The following is a 16642-nucleotide window of genomic DNA, read 5'->3' as shown; positions in this document are numbered from 1 at the left end:
GTCGCATTGAGCTAAAATACTTAGGGATGCATTTATCCACTTCAAGTGGGTGCTCACCACTTGGCAACTGTAACACTTTAGGGGACAAGATAGAAGTGAAGTTGAGAGACTGGAGTGGGCTGCTGAAAGTCCTGTCACTGAGAGGGAAAACACTCCACATTAAACAGTTTATCATTCCAAAGATGATGTTCAAGATCTCTTGCAGAAGCATTCCAGAGGAGTTTCTGGTTGAGATGCAGAGGAAGTTTTTGGACTACTTTTGGAATGACAAACACTGGGATTCCTTGGGCATTCTTAGCTTGCCGTTGGATGAAGGTGGACAGTCTTTTCCCTGCCTTCAAAGCCACTACCACACATCCAGGCTGAAGACCATTCAACGCTTCCTGTATATGAATCCTGCACTGCAATGGTTCTCGCTGGCATCGAACTTTTTCAGCAAAATGTTAAATCGTGAGTACGAAAGGCTTTTTTTTTTTACCATTACTTCACACAACCTGTCAAGTTCGACATTGCCTCTCTTTTATCAGGAAATGCTGAGGGCTTGAGATGTTACCGACATAAAAAGAACAGATCCTTCTCCAAACAAAGACCTGTTTGAAGAACCACTCTTTCTCAACCATCTTCTGCCATGTCCAACCCTGGCTTCATGCTCGTTAAGAAGGAAGCTCTTGACTGGTAATACATCCACAATGGGAGATCTTTTGAATGAAAGGAAGAGAGACCTTCTCCCATCAGAGAAACTCGCAGCGAAAAGGACTTACAGACAATTAAAATCCCCTCAAGGATACTCCAAGAGGTGAAAATGTCTTTGCCTCCTGATTGTTTGGCATACCCAGAGAATCCCAATGAGGGTGACGGAACTTTACAGATGTCCAGCAGCAACTTCATGGACCTTAAAATCGAACCACGACATTGCGAGCACCCTCAGCATTCACACGTACACAGCTTGGGTTGGCCCCCTGACGCAGATAAAATGTCCTTCTGTGGGCTGTCAAGGAAGAACATATTCCTGCTGCTCCTGAATTCGCTCCACTCCACTACATTTGTGTTTCTAGCTTCACTTCTCACCAACATTCTTCATCATCAGACACCCAGTTCAGAAGCAGAGAAAGTCACGAGATCTCCTTGTCAACTTTATTTTAACTTGTGTAAAGATGGCAACATGTAACACAAGGAAGGAAAAAATAGAGAGAAATGTGATGGAACACAGTGCTGTGGGCCTGAAAGGCTTGGTACGCTCACGCATCGTCTCAGAATATAAGGCGGCAGAATATGGTAACGGTAACAATGTTCAAAATTTCAAGGAACGTTGGAGCATAAACGAAGCACTTTGTATTATCTCTCCACAAGGTACTTTGTCGTATTTATCCACAAGGTACTTTGTAGTATCTCTCCACAAGGTACTTTGTAATATCTCTCCACATGGTACTTTGTAGTATCTCTCCACAAGGCACTTTGTAGTATCTCTCCACATGGTACTTTGTAGTATCTCTCCACAAGGTACTTTGTAGTATCTCTCCACAAGGCACTTTGTAGTATCTCTCCACATGGTACTTTGTAGTATCTCTCCACAAGGCACTTTGTAGTATCTCTCCACATGGTACTTTGTAGTATCTCTCCACAAGGCACTTTGTAGTATCTCTCCACAAGGTACTTTGTAGTATCTCTCCACAAGGTACTTTGTAATATCTCTCCACATGGTACTTTGTAGTATCTCTCCACAAGGCACTTTGTAGTATCTCTCCACAAGGCACTTTGTTTTTTTTGTATAAATGTGTTATTTTGGTAATTTGTATTTTGTTACCCCCACCCCCATTTTTTCTTGGTGCTATCTATCTAAAATGCTCCACCTTACCCCTTGCAGTCCTTGCAGGGATGAGGAGAGTGAGCGACATTAAATACAACTGTGGCAGTTCAAACAAAAGCACTACTACTACTACCACCACTACTACCACTACCACTACGACTACTATTACTATTACTACTCCTACTACGACTACTACTACTACTACTACTACTACTACTACGACCACTACCACTACCACTATGAACTTGCTGTGGCGTCCCTGAAATTACCAAGGGTGTGTATCTTCCAGCTTGGCTTGTCGAACCTTCTTTTTCTCATTTTTTTTTGCTCCGTTGGATATTTTTGTGTTGAATGATTTAACTAAGATTATCGGCTGATAATACACGTTAGTGAGGATGAGATAACGATCCAGAGGGATTCCAGACATTTCATGAAAAAAAGGGTAAGAGAAAAAGAAGAGCCGGGTGTGGACGAAGTGTGGATCCGTGTTCTCGGGACTCGAACCGAGAACGAAACATTTCCCGAAGCGAGTTGTGAGTTGACGAAGTTTTGTGTTGTGAACATTTGTGGTTTTTAAACATCTTCATGACTAACATTAAACTAGTGTTACAGATTATAACATGTTTCTTCACGAGATATCAGCGATCACCAAGGGTAACCACGTGACGTGACTCGCGATGTTCATGTTTTTCGGACCGTTAAGTGACCAGTGGAGGTTTTAGTCATTTGTGGACCTCATGGATCACAATGGTGGATCAGTGTCGGCCTTGTCGTTATATTAAAGAACGCAATTGATTGTTTGTGTGTCTCTGCGTGTCTGTGGTCGATGTGTTCGGAAGTGAATTATCAATTCTTCACCAAACTCGTCAGGAGGACGAATCGTGTGAGAAGGTAAAGGGTGGATCTACTTTGTTTACCTCACACTCACCACCACCCTCACCCCTCACTTCATCCTCATCCTCACACTCCTCCGCGTCATTATCACCCCTCACCCTCACCCCCCTTCCCCTCACTTCCACCCCCATCCTCACCCTCACTTCCATCCCCATCCTCATTCTCACCCGCCCCCACCCTTGCACCTCTTTATCTCCAAAACCGTTAACTGTGCTGGGTAAGTATTCTATGAATACCATCTACTTTCAAAACTGTTGAACACGACTCAGATTTTAGATGGAAATCGAAATTTTTGCATGTTTTATATGTGGCCAAATCAAAATTTACATCAACATGGAATACAATAACAAAATTGTCTTAAGAACCTGCAACATGTGCAGTTTATTTTTTGGGGGATGTCAAAAGGTTTGTTTTGTGTGGTGAACGTTTGAGGTGCTGGAACTGATTTTGGCAAAGGATAAGGTCTCGAGTACAGAGGTAGTTCACATGTTGGTACTGTGTGGGATCAAGGTACTCGGGGTGGAGCAAACATCAGGAAGAGTGGTGCGTTTACTTCTTCTTTAAAGGTTCACCCACCCTGTACTGTACACTCAAGTTGGCTGATTGAAGGATTCCTGTTGTGTGCAGCTGGAATCAGAACAGCCGACTGTGCTCGAGTGTGACATGAAGGTTGAGGAGCTGGAAGGATTTCCTGAGATTCTACAGATAAAAATAGAGGATGTGGACTCCTTTGGTCTGGAAGAGGAGCAAAGCGACCAGTTGAATGGTGAGTTGTATGATCTTCTTCACTTCTGATGGGATCTGTGTTTGTTTGGTGCAAAAAAAATTTTTGTTTTTTTTTGGACACATGATAGAGGGTTGTGAAAGACCAAGAGCAGAAAGGGGGATACAATAACAGCAGAGTAGAAGTGGAAATGAGATTAAGGGGTCGGGGGTGCGGTAGAAAGACACATCGGGGTGAACAAGCTGCACACAAGTTGAATGAAACAACAGAAGAAGAGGAAGGGGAAAGCAGTGATGAAACAGAAAAGTAATATATCAACCAACCAACAAATGTCAAGAGAAGAGGAAGAAAGGGAAAAAATTACAATGACCTGGAAAAAGAGATTGCTTTGTAATGGGGTCATTTGGGGTGCAAAAATCATGGTTTGATGGAGGATCTCAGTTGGTGGTGAACAGCTGTCTTGAAGACTTGAGGGGAGAATGAGATTTAGTGTCGTCGATAGAAGAAAAATCGTGCAAATTATGATACAAACATCAAATTTGGCATTTCTGTTCTGTAGGGCTTTCTGATTAAATCTGCCCAATTGGCCATTTGAAAATTCAAATTTTGAAAAATTTGAAAAAAAAAATTTTTTTTCAAAAAATTTGAAGTCGCAGCTGGCTGAAATTCTTGAAGTGCAAGTGAACATCACAGACAGAGAACCAAGGGGAGATGCAGTCATCATTGATGGCTCAGCACTTATCAATGCCCTACCTCCACGCACTTCAAAGATATTTGATGACTATGCTAATGAAGACATCATCCCAAAGGTTAAATCCGATGGTGCCAGGTACAAGAGGGTGGACGTAGTATTTGATGTGTACAAGAAGTCAAGTCTGAAGTCCGAGGCAAGGTCAAAAAGGGGGCAAGGAATCAGAAGAAGAGTGACAGGAACCATTAAGACCCCAAGTAACTGGAGAAGCTTTCTTCAAGATGACAGCAACAAGACTGAGCTGTTTCACTTCCTTGCGGAAAAGATGTGTGAAGCACAGACGACAAGCACAGTCATTGTCACAAAAGGAGAAGATGCCATTCGCAACACAAGGAAGTCACTGGATGCTCTATCTCCATGTTGTCATGAAGAAGCTGACAATCGAATATTTGTACACGCCAGGGATGCAACAACGGATGGTAGCAAGCCCATTATCATTAAGGCTAATGACATGGATGTACTAGTCATAGCAATATCTGTACTGCCATCCTTACAGGAACTAGGTCTTGAGAACATGTGGATTGCCTTTGGCCAAGGAGCCAAGGTGCGATGGATTCCAGTCCATGAGGTAGTTTCTGCAATAGGGCCTAAGAAAGCTAGAGGGATCCCATGCTTCCATGCGTTCACTGGATGTGACGTCGTGTCTGCCTTCCGCGGTAAAGCGAAGAAAACTGCATGGCAGACTTGGAACGTCTTTGATGATGTTTCTGAAACATTCACCAATCTCAGCAAGCATCCAACATTGATTCATGATCTTGACTTTTTTGAAGTTTTTTTTTTTTTTTTCAAATGGCCAATCAGGCAGATTTGATTAGAATCCCCGAGAGAGCAAATGTGCCAAATTTGATGCTTGTATCATCATTTGCACGATTCCTCTCAAAAATTGCTGTTATCTGCCACACAAATTGAAGAGAAGGTGGATGTTTTATCCACAGACAGGAATGAAAGTGTGGATGCGACAAGTGATTCTGGATTTTTGGGAGTTTTACGAGAAGGGGTTTGCAAGTGGACAGTGTGTTCCATGCAGAAACCTCTGGGGGTGGATGGGAGGGAGGAAGCATGGAAAGAGTAGTGTGTGAAAGACCAGTAAGGAGGCAGGAGGTGAAAAAGATAACCTTTCTGTGATGTGAAAGTGATCGGTCCATTGACTGAACTTCATTGCTGGAGATTCCAATAATCTTGAAGGCCTTGGTTTTCTCATTGTCAAGCTGATCAAGATGTGAGGAAGGGGTGTCTACCCAGAGGGGAGAGCAGCGCTTCATCATGCTTCTGAAGGAGGCCTTGTTGGATAACAGTTCAGGTGGACTCAGGAAGTAGTTTGCACAATGGAGGATGCCCACTCTCCCTTTGAAGGCCAACTGGCTGTCGAGGCCATCTCAGAAATATGATTTCTCCAAGAAAGATCACAGCTGATAGAGAGACCCAAAAGTTTCAGTCGCTGAACTTCTTCATGAGGGTGGGGAGAGACCCACAGAGACCCACAGAGACGGAGTTTTGAATAGCAGATGTAGATTTGCCAGAATTGAAGGACATGTTCCATGTCTTTTAGCAGCTTGTGATTCTATCAATGTCTGAAGAGAGGGAAGAGGCTGCGACTTGTCTGAATGATGTGTGGTAGAAATGAACTCGATTTCTGCTCGGGTTCAGCATGCAAAGGAAATCTTTAATAACAATACATAACTTGCGTGCACAGATACAGGAAAAATCTCCATCACTAAAACTTTTTAAAATGCCCGAATCCAAGCCTTATACATATAGAAGCAGGGATGAGTGGGGGGGGGGATGATTGAACCAACCCAGATAAAAGAGAAATAGCTTTTAATTGAGGAAGGAGTGGAACAGAGTCTAAACAATGTTGTTTCCAGTCAGCAAGACCCAAGTACAGACACAATCAGAAAAGAGCACAAGCAGCCCTTCAAGGTCCCACAGTGTTTGGAAGTACAGACAGTTCAGGCCCGGTCACACCTTGACGTTTTAGCCAACGTATGCCGATTTTTGAATTTTTTTTTCTAAAACGCTGGCACACGTTGAATACGTTATGGGTAAGTTTTGATAACATTGAGAGCACGCTGAAAAACACTGCCATACGTCGTTGTATGTTGGCTTTAAACGTTGTACTTTTTGGTTGTCCTCAAATTTTTTCATGCTTGAAATTTCACGACGTATGCCGGCGTATGACTCACACGTTCCGCTACGCTGGCCACAAGTCGTATGCACGGTTTGCGATCGTTGACAGACGTCAACACATGCTACTTGTAAGTTAATCATAAGTTGAGACGCGCCGAGGTAATGTTGAGCGTACCCCAAACTTATTTCTAACCTATGATTAACGTGTTGTTGGCACGTTACGCGATCGTTGCCACACATCGACAGACGTTACTTTTAAGTTACTCATAGGCTGAAAGACGTCAGTATAATGGATCGTTCTTGCGTCGGCGGCCACGGCCACGGCCAGGACACTTATTTGCAGCATTCTTCAAACTTTTCTTCGGCATGACGAGGATGTTCACACTTCGATGTCTAGCTTGGCAATGATTCCAATTGTCCATCGGCAGCGTCTATTTAAAATAGTCGAGTTTGAGCGTTTTAACACGTTCAGAAGAAACGCTTCAAATTTCCAAACCCCAGCGTCAAAAAACAAAGGCGAGTGACAGCAATTTAACTCGTTCATTGTAAACAATGAAAATAGCTGAGTGGTACCGTTTAAAAGTCCTTGAGTGTAAAAAAAATCGAATTGTTGAGCGCAAGCGTCTACTTTCAATAGTGGAGATGCAGCCATTTAAATCGTTGAGTTTATCATTTAAATCGTTAAACGCAAGGACGAGCCATCATAACCCACACCCTCCCCCTCACACTCACCTACTACTGTCAACATGAACAAACTACGACTAATACTAATACTAATACTGATACTGATACTGTTACTGCTGACATGGACATCGACTCAAAAAGGACTCGAAAACACTGTTGGGTTCCCCTTTTATGAGCAGCATTTTTATATACCAATTCCCAAAACTGCTGGGAACACGTCTTTATATGGCAATTGTAAGCTAGAAACACGTTAATTAATTTTTTTTGGTCGACCGGAAGACGTCATTGGAATACGTCTACATACGTCGATGTGTGTTGGGACTCCGTAAATAATTGGTTCAAAGCACGTCAAACATAAGTTAGAAATAAGTTTCGCGTAAAAAAGACATTACCGCGACGTGTTTCGACTTATGAGTAGCTTATAAGTAGCCTTTGTGGACGTGTGTAAGCGTCCACATATCGTGTGTAAAACTTATCCCCATCTCATGCGGAACGTGTGTCATACGCCGAGTACGTCGTAAAATTTTGAACATGTTCAAAATTTTTTGACGTACTCTACTTACTACGACGTATGATAGCGTACTTTAGCGTTCTACTCACGTATACCAAACTTACTCATACCGTATTTGACGTGCCCCAACGTTTTAGACACATTTTTCTTAGGTCGGCATACGCTTGGTAAGATCGCCAAGGTGTGACCGCGATGTTGACACTTCCAGTTCTACGGCAGTTATGATTCGAATCGTAGTGCGTCAGCCTTTTAATAGGCTACGTCACGACAACGTCGGCGATGCGTGCAACGCGCTATGCCTAAGTTAGACTATCGTTGGGTATCGGTTGTGTAGGCCGACAACAGGTTCAGCATTCGTTGGTATAAGTTATCTATAACACAACGAAACGTTCTGTGTCCATTACCAATGCGTTATACATAAGACCAAGTCGCCATGAATACGTCCGAATCTTTAAAAAAAAAACATCAAAAGTTCAACGTAAGCCAGCGTTTTACATACATTTTAATACGTTGCCATCGCTGGCTAAAACGTCAAGGTGTGACCAGGCCTTTACACAGATCAAGGGAGTGAATCATAACTTCGGCATGTTCTCAGCGTTTATGAAGAACAACATTGCATTCTGACTAGCACTCCTCACAAGACCATGGAAGCTTTTACAATTTTTTTTCTCTGCCCCCATTCTCTCTCTCTCTCTCTCTCTCTCTCTCTCTCTCTCTCTCTCTCTCTCTCTCTCTCTCTCTCTCTCTCTCTCTCTCTCTCTCTCTCTCTCTCTCTCTCGTTCTCTCTCGTTCGTTCTCTCTCGTTCGTTCTCTCTCGTTCTCTCGTTCTCTCGTTCTCTCGTTCTCTCGTTCCTCTCGTTCCTCTCGTTCCTCTCGTTCCTCTCGTTCCTCTCGTTCCCCTCGTTCCCCTCGTTCCCCTCGTTCCCCTCGTTCCCCTCGTTCCCCTCGTTCCCCTCGTTCCCCTCGTTCCCCTCGTTCCCCTCCTTCTTCTCTTCCCTCTCTTCCCTCCCTTCTTTCTTCCCTCCCTTCTTTCTTCCCTCTCTTCCCTCCTTTCTACCCTCTCTCCCCTCCTTCTCTCTACCTTCTCTCCCCTCTGTCCTCCCTCTTCTCTACCCTCTCTCTCCTCTCTCCCCTCCCTCCTCCCTACCCTCTCTCCTCTCCCTCCTCTCTACCCTCCCTCCTCTCACAATTGTGTGAGATCACAATTGTGGTTAAATTGCCAATCAATGCAGGTTTGGGAGAAAATGTTCTCTATTTTGGTTTCTCCACATTTTTCTTGCCTCCTCTATTTTGTTGGTTGTGATTTTCGGTGATTGTGAAATTCCCACTGAAATTGTGGTCGGGGAAGAAGCATCTCGTAACATCGAGGCAGTTTCTTCTGAACGTAATGCTTTGTTTGACACAATGCTGTTCCCGTGGGGAAATGTTTTATTTTCTCTCTTCAAGGAAGAACTCAATTTAATTTTAATGCAATATTACCACGCCAAACGAGAGGGCATTGCATTTGTGTTTGTATGCTTGTTTTTGTTTGTTCGCACAGAACTTTCATGTTTTTCTCCGCAACCACTTGGCGGATTGAGACAATTTTGACCATATGTTGACTACTCGTGTAGAATGTTTTCATGATAATTATGACGTCATGGGTCATGTGGTGTGGCAGCTGTATTGGAAAAATGGAAAAACTTTGTACCTCTGTATCTCTGAAACTGCACCAAGTAAAAAAAAAATGGAGACTTGGCACCGAGCAAGTACTCATGGGGAGAGGTAAGACTGAGCAATTAATAACACCCCTCTCTCTCTCCTCTGGGGAATGAGTCTGTCATAGGTGCCTTCGTTATGACGTCATAATTGCATATGGAGAACGCTACATCCAATCAGTATGAAAATTTTTAAGGGTCATCTCTGGATAAAATGGTCCACACAAACTTTTTTGATGACATCATCGGGCATGTGATTCGGCAGCCATATTGTTTAAAAATATATTTTAAAAACCTTCGAAAATCTTTGAAAGAGCTGAACAGGTCGAGGTGAAGCTTTATACAAATGACCACATATGACGTCATAGGACTGAGAAATCTCTCTCAAACATTGTTTGGCAGTCATATTGGATTTACCCCAAAAAAGAAAAGTCTTCTTCTCCGGAATGGTTGAACAGATCGAGGGAAACTTCACACAAATGTTCCCCAAGGCATGCATGTACAAGTTTGTTTGGGAATAATTGATGTCACATGGTTTGACAGCCACATTGGATTTAAGAGAAATATTAAATAATGTTTTTTTCTAGAACCACTTAATCAATCGACGTGAAACTTCAGAATTGTGATCGAGTCGTGATAGGGATTACATGTTTTAAATTTCAACTTGATCGGACACCTGTTCTGGCTGCCAGAATTATTTTATTTATTTATTTATTTATTCTTTTTTTTAATATGGCTCACTTATTTGGCTGTGCCTGGATGGGTTTGAGGGTCGAGGAGCAGCAGCTGAAATGTGAATCCTATCCAGGTTTCTCCTGATGACTTCATTATTGCTTTTTTGCTTGTTTGGGTTCCTTCTGATTTATTCCAATGCAGGACTGTACCTATTTGGTCTTCTATTTGATTTAAATTGAATTTATTTTAATGCAATTCTGAATTCAATTGAAGAATAATAATAAAAAACATGGGTCAGGGTCAGGTGTCTGATCAAAGCGGGATGTCTTGGTACCCCGTCATCACTGCCAGCAGTTATAAAGTGGAATTTGTTCTTATGTCTTATTAATTACATAACACACCAATACATAAACACCACACAAAAGTTCTGGTGAGCAGGGTCTGCGATCTCTGATTGCTATTTTTCTTGTTTAGCTATTTTAATAGTATGGAATGTGACACAAGATTGCTGATGAATGTGACACAAGACTGTCTGCATTGAGCAAAAGTTACTTTTTCCAGATTTATTTGTGAAAGTGGAAGTGAAAACCGAGCATGATATTGATGTCCACCTGGATCGACCAGACCATAATGACTCTGAGGCTTCTTTCTTCAAGAGGCATCTCCATGAAGGTTTCTGTCAATGCTTCCACATGTTGTTTCAGACATTCTTATGATGTACTCTGTTGTGAAGAAAAAAAAAAACCCAACGTTTTGATTTCATTGCTTTAAGAAATAACCACGATGGAAGATCAACTTCTCAAACATCCATTGTCCCTTTCATCATTTGGTGAAATAAAATAGCCAACAATAATGTTCCTTGTTTTATCCTGTCATCCCAAATTTGACCGATCGTCAATTCTAATTGAACTTTAATAGGACACTTATTGTTGATTTATTTTACATGTTTACATCTGAACTTGTATGGGATAGTGGGGTGAGAGGAAAAAGAAAAAAAAAAGGCAGCAAATTGAAAAACAATTTCAGATAGCTTCAACTTCCAGGATCGTGTGTATGTGGTTTTGTTCATGAAGCATATCGCTCTCTCTCCCTCTCTCCCATCCTTGTGGTCATTAAGCAAACATTATTATTCCCGCGCTTTTGAAGAAAAGCGGGAATATTGTGATTGTCTCCGCCATACGTCCGTCCGTCTGTCTGTCTTACCCCATAACTCCTACACCGTTTGAAATAGGAACTTGAAACTTTGGGACATAGTAGATATATGTATGGGGAAGTGCACAACACTTTGGGATTTTTGATATGACCCCTAGGGGCCGGGCCAGAGGGGTTGGGGTCGTGGGGGTCAAAAAAAAAATTGTCATAGCTTTTTAAAACAAACGTATTCATGAGTTATACATTTAACAACATATTTTTTTAAACACATGATGATCAGAGGGTGCTTGGGGGGTAGGTGGTGCTAAGTGGATAGGGGGTCAAAATTGCTCCTCCTACACCGTTTGAGATAAGAACTTGAAACTTTGAGACATAGTAGATATATGTATGGGGAAGTGCACAACACTGTCGGATTTTTGATATGACCCCCATGGGCCGGGCCAGAGGGGGTGGGCTCATGGGGGCTGATTTTTATTCCCGCGCTTTCGAAGAAAAGCAGGAATATTGTGATTGTGATTGTCTCCACCATCCATACGTCTTACCCTGTAACTCCTCCTACACCGTTTGAAATAGGAACTTGAAACTTTGGGACATAGTAGATATGTGTATGGGGAAGTGCACAACACAGTCGGATTTTTGATATGACCCCTGGGGGCCGGGCCAGAGGGGGTGGGGTCATGGGGGCTGATTTTTTTTTTTTTTTTTTTTTTTTTTTAAGTGTATTTACCATTGTACATAGTAAATTCTTTTATAAAGAACTTACTTAAGTGGCCCCCATGAGTGACAAACAGTCACAGGTTTTACTGTATTTATCTAATTGATTATGAATAATTATTATAATTAATATTATACACAGTTCATCCCTATGATTAAATTGATGCACAGTTCTATATTGCTGGACAGTGTTAAATTGATGTTTCATGATATGTTGACATGCGTGCAATGACTTCTGATTGAGTAAAAATAGTAAGTCTTTGGTCATAAAGCACATCAAATAGAAAAGAAGAATCAATCCATTTTGCAAGATAAAATTTCACCTCGTGTTAATGGGACAAAGCAGTGCACGTGGGAATATGCGATGGTGTGCCATCGACAACGTAGTTCTCGTTCTTTTTGCTAACCCCACCTCCTCTGCTGACTTTTTTTTCTCTTTTTATTTTTATTTTTTTTCTTCCACCCCTCCCCGCCCCAACCACCCTCTCTCTCTGTCTTTGTCCCCTCCTTGCTCCCCTCCCTCTTGCAGCATATAGCAACGTTGCATGAGCAGTCACTCTCCCCACCTCACCCCTTTCCTTGTTCTTCCGCCCCCGCCCCTTTCTGGCTTCCCCTCCCTCTTCTCTTCTCCCCTCTGTTCTTTCTGCCTGCAATCCCTCCTCTCTCTTCCCCATCCCTCCTCTCTCTCCCTCTCTCTCCCTCCTCTCTCTCCCTCTCTCTCTCTCTCCCCTCCCCCTCTCTCTCTCTCTCTCCCCCCTCTCTCTCTCTCCCCTCCTCTCTCTCTCTCTCCCCTCCCTCTCTCTCTCTCCCCTCCCTCTCTCTCTCTCTCCCCTCCCTCTCTCTCTCTCTCCCCTCCCCTCTCTCTCTCTCTCCCTCCCCTCTCTCTCTTCCCTCTCCTCTCTCCTCTCTCTCTTCCCTCTCCTCTCTCCCCTCCCTCCTCTCTACCCTCTCTCCCCACCCTCCTCTCTGCCCTCTCTCCCCACCCTCCACTCTCCCATTCCTCCCTTCTCCATACCCTCTCCCATCGCTTGTTTCTCTCTGCCCTCTCTCCCTCCCTTCTCTCTACCCTCTCTCCCCTCCCTTCTCTCAACCCTCTCTCCCCTCCTTCTTCTCTATCCTCTCTTCCCTCCCTTCTTTCTATCCTCTCTCCCCTCCCTCCTGTCTCCCCTCCCTCCTGTCTCCCCTCCCTCCTGTCTCCCCTCCCTCCTGTCTCCCCTCCCTCCTGTCTCCCCTCCCTCCTGTCTCCCTCCCTCCTGTCCCCCCTCCCTCCTGTCCCCCTCCCTCCTGTCCCCCCTCCCTCCTGTCTCCCCTCCCTCCTGTCTCCTCCCTCCTGTCTCCCCTCCCTCCTGTCTCCCTCCCTCCTGTCTCCCCTCCCTCCTGTCTCCCCTCCCTCCTGTCTTCCCTCCCTCCTGTCTTCCCTCCCTCCTCTCGACCCTCCCTCCTCTCGACCCTCCCTCCTCTCGACCCTCCCTCCTCTCGACCCTCCCTCCTCTCGACCCTCCCTCCTCTCGACCCTCCCTCTTCTCGACCCTCCCTCCTCTCGACCCTCCCTCCTCTCGACCCTCCCTCCTCTCGACCCTCCCTCCTCTCTACCCTCCCTCCTCTCTACCCTCCCTCCTCTCTATCCTCCCTCCTCTCTATCCTCCCTCCTCTCTATCCTCCCTCCTCTCTATCCTCCCTCCTCTCTATCCTCCCTCCTCTCTATCCTCCCTCCTCTCTACTCTCCCTCCTCTCAACCCTCCCTCCTCTCAACCCTCCCTCCTCTCAACCCTCTCCTCTCTACCCTCTCTACCCTCTCTCCCCACCCCCTCCCTACCCTCTCTCTCTCTCTCTCTCCCACCCTACCCTCCATCTCTCTCTCTCTCTCTCTCTCTCTCTCTCTCTCTCTCTCTCTCTCTCTCTCTCTCTCTCTCTCTCTCTCTCTCTCTCTCTCTCTCTCTCTCTCTCCTCTTCTCTCCCCTCTCTGACACGCATGTGCAATCACAGGGTGCTGTTCCTCAGTCTCTGGCGGTTTGTGTGGAGCTTTGTGTTGCTTTTTCTCTTTTTCACCCTTCCCTTCTCTATTGTCCATTTGATGGTGTTTTTTTTGCTGGTGTTCTTGTCTTGTCTTGTCTATCTGAGTGAGGGAGGGAGAGGCAGCGCAGCCGGATATTATTATTGATATTAATCACCTTAGGTGGTGACCTCGCTTTTTTTTTTTAGGTTCTTCCTCTTGTTGTTAATTTTTTTTTCTCTCTCTTAGTTCTAATTAGAACCATATTACCATTTATTTTATCTTTATATACTTGTTTGTTTGAAACATGGCGAGTGCAAGTAAAAATCGAAGCACCTTTAAGAGGCCATTTTGCCGACGAGGGTTTATCACATAAGCACAGCCTGTGCTTCGCCCCCCCCCCCCGAAGGCGTTTTAATAGATGATATTCTCCTCAAGATTGTAGAATAAATAGTTGTAGAAAATATTTGTGCTGCCTGTAAAATGAGCCAAAAGATTGTGGTTTTTGTTTCACAAACGTGTTTTGTTGACATGGTTGTGCAAAACGGTTTATTTCTGAGAAATGACGAAACGTTTGTTCCAGTGTCGTCAATGGACACTCCCGCAGCAAAAATAATCCTGAGTAATGTGCCGCCTTTTTTATCGAACGAAGTAATTCAGCAAAAGTGAGGTGATTATGGCACAGTTGTCTAAAATTATCACGGTTCCCTTGCGCACGAAGAACGATAAATTAAAACATGCCGAAGCACTGAAGGTGTGAATAAAAGCGGCAAAGTTTTAGTAGTACAGATGGGGAATAATCTTGATAAGCCTTCACAAGATGAGGAAAGCGGTGAGGTGCTGGTTGGAAACGAGGCTCCACTGATTGCTCATGTTGAAGGGGATAAAACTCCTAACCACTCTCATACATGAGGGGAAAAGACCTACTCTTGAGGACATTAGTCAGTGTAGCACACACAATGATAAAAAGGAAAATGATTTAAAAACGGATAGTAACGATGGGGCAGAGCTCTCTGTGGAATGCCAACAGGAAGAATATACTGGTGTTGGTATAGAAGAGAATCAATAATCCAATTGCAATCAGATGATGACACAGGTGTCGTTTCTGGGAGGATCTCCTCCTACTCAAATGAAACTTCAGGTGCAATCCATGGGAAAGGTAAACAAACCAAAATATCTAAGGAAGATAGAGTTCTTTTCCTGAGCGGAACCTTCAGGCAACGCAATGTTCAAATTAGAGACCATTTTCCTGATATCAGGGCTTTCATTGTGACTGCAAGGAGATGTTACAAAGGAATGACTTTGCAGAACTTTCTGAACCTCAATTTCAGGATCTCAGGAAAGCTGTAACAAAAGAAAACAAAGAACTGCAGTTAGAAGGTTTTTGAAGTGCCAAGTTTCTCCAATGACAGAGTTACAGATTGCAACCCTGAACATTAATGGGGGTCGAGCCCCATTACGGAGAATTCAAACAATTCAAACCCGAGAGAAAATAAAAGCTGACATTATCCTATTATAGGAGACCCATGCTACAAACACCCTGACAGCTGCGTGGGGAAAACTTTTTAGAGGGCAGTGGTTCTTAAGTGGGTTTCCTACACCCAAGGCCGGTGTAGCTATTTGTTTCAGCCACAAGCTTCCCATACAGCAGGTTTTGTTGAAAGAAATATGTAAAGGACACATCAGTAGAGTTTCTGTGCACTGGCCAAAAAATAGTGGCGGTAAATGTTTACACTCCGAGTGATCCGATAGAAAGGCAATATTTCTTTCCTTCACTGCGAGATTTCATTAAAGACCAAGATTCTTCCGCATTTATTTGTTTTCCTGGAGATTTCAATTGTACAATTCACCCAGAAGTTGATAGGAATGGTCATGAACCTCATGCAGCCTCCACTTAGGGGTTGGAGACTATCATTAATAAATATTGTTTTAAGGATGTGTGGCGACTACAACACTCACGGTTGCGTAGGTATACATGGTGCAGATGCCAAGATGGTTTCATATCAAGGGCAAGACTTGATAGAATATATATTAATAAGCCAATGTTAAATGTTGTGACAACATCCCAAATTCTACCAACTGGTTTCACAGATCATAGTTTAGTCATGTTATCCTTTAAATTACCCTTGTCATCAGGTGATAGTGCATATTGGACTCTTAACACACGCCTCTTAAGTGATAAAAAAAATGTAATGATTGTTTTAAGGCTGAATGGGAAAAAAATCTGCACCTCCAAGCCTCAGCATGCTAACCTCGGTTGTGGTGGGACCTTGCAAAATCCCAAATAAAATCTTTCTGCCAGCAATATAGTTTGTACACCACTAAGATGCAATCTCACTCAATTGATGCGTTAAAATCTGAAATTGTTTCCCGCAAGCAAAATAATGATGATGCTGGAAAGGACACATGAGATCAGTTGCTGTGGGCAAAGAGAACATTGCTAGCTGAAATGGTTAAGCAAAGGGCAATGGGTACCTTGGTACGAATGCGGATGAGTAACCTGACTTTGGACGTGCCAAACAAAGAGTTCTTCAATTCGGAGAACTCGACCAAAAAGATGCAACAAATCCATGGCCGACTCACTTTAAATGGGACCTTAACAACCTCTCAGCAAGGATTAAGAGGTGTCTTAAAAGATTACTACTCCAACCTTTACTACCCTCGCAGCGTGTGAAATGACGCGATACAGAAACTGATTGCTGAACTTTCCAAGGTTGAAGAGGACCAGCAACGAGCGCTTGACTCCTCAATCTTGGCCGAGAAACTTGAAGCAGCCATTCGAAGCTTAAAAGATGGAAAGGCCCCCAGGATTGATGGCCTACCCGAATAATTTTATAAGACTTTTTAGAGCTTGTTGGACCCGAGTTGTTAAATGTCCTCGAGGAAAGCATTTATGTTGGAGAGCTGACATTG

At 43.7% G+C, this 16642-nt stretch overlaps 1 protein-coding gene across 4 annotated transcripts in view; it reads left to right on the top strand.

Annotated features, from left to right (window-relative positions):
• The first annotated feature begins 2143 nt into the window (after positions 1 to 2143).
• LOC147009360 (uncharacterized) overlaps positions 2144 to 16642 on the top strand; it is a 22879-nt gene continuing 8380 nt past the window's right edge. The window contains exons 1-3 of one of the 4 annotated variants that reach the window (XM_085861810.1): positions 2149 to 2340; positions 3268 to 3467; positions 10432 to 10542. In XM_085861810.1, the coding sequence (XP_085717936.1) occupies positions 3365 to 3467; positions 10432 to 10542 (214 nt within the window). In that variant the 5' untranslated portion in view covers positions 2149 to 2340; positions 3268 to 3364. Of the gene's footprint in view, positions 2341 to 2425; positions 2699 to 3267; positions 3468 to 10431; positions 10543 to 16642 lie in introns of those variants that run through there. The other 3 variants (XM_085861808.1, XM_085861811.1, XM_085861812.1) reach the window with 3 other exon arrangements.

The sequence above is a fragment of the Eptatretus burgeri genome, chromosome 17, assembly GCF_056783735.1.
Source record: "Eptatretus burgeri isolate ZD-2024b chromosome 17, Ebu_testis_v1, whole genome shotgun sequence".
Taxonomy (NCBI): domain Eukaryota; kingdom Metazoa; phylum Chordata; class Myxini; order Myxiniformes; family Myxinidae; genus Eptatretus; species Eptatretus burgeri.
The sequence above is the reverse complement of the archived record's forward strand: the minus strand, read 5'-3'. Positions and strand labels throughout refer to the sequence as shown.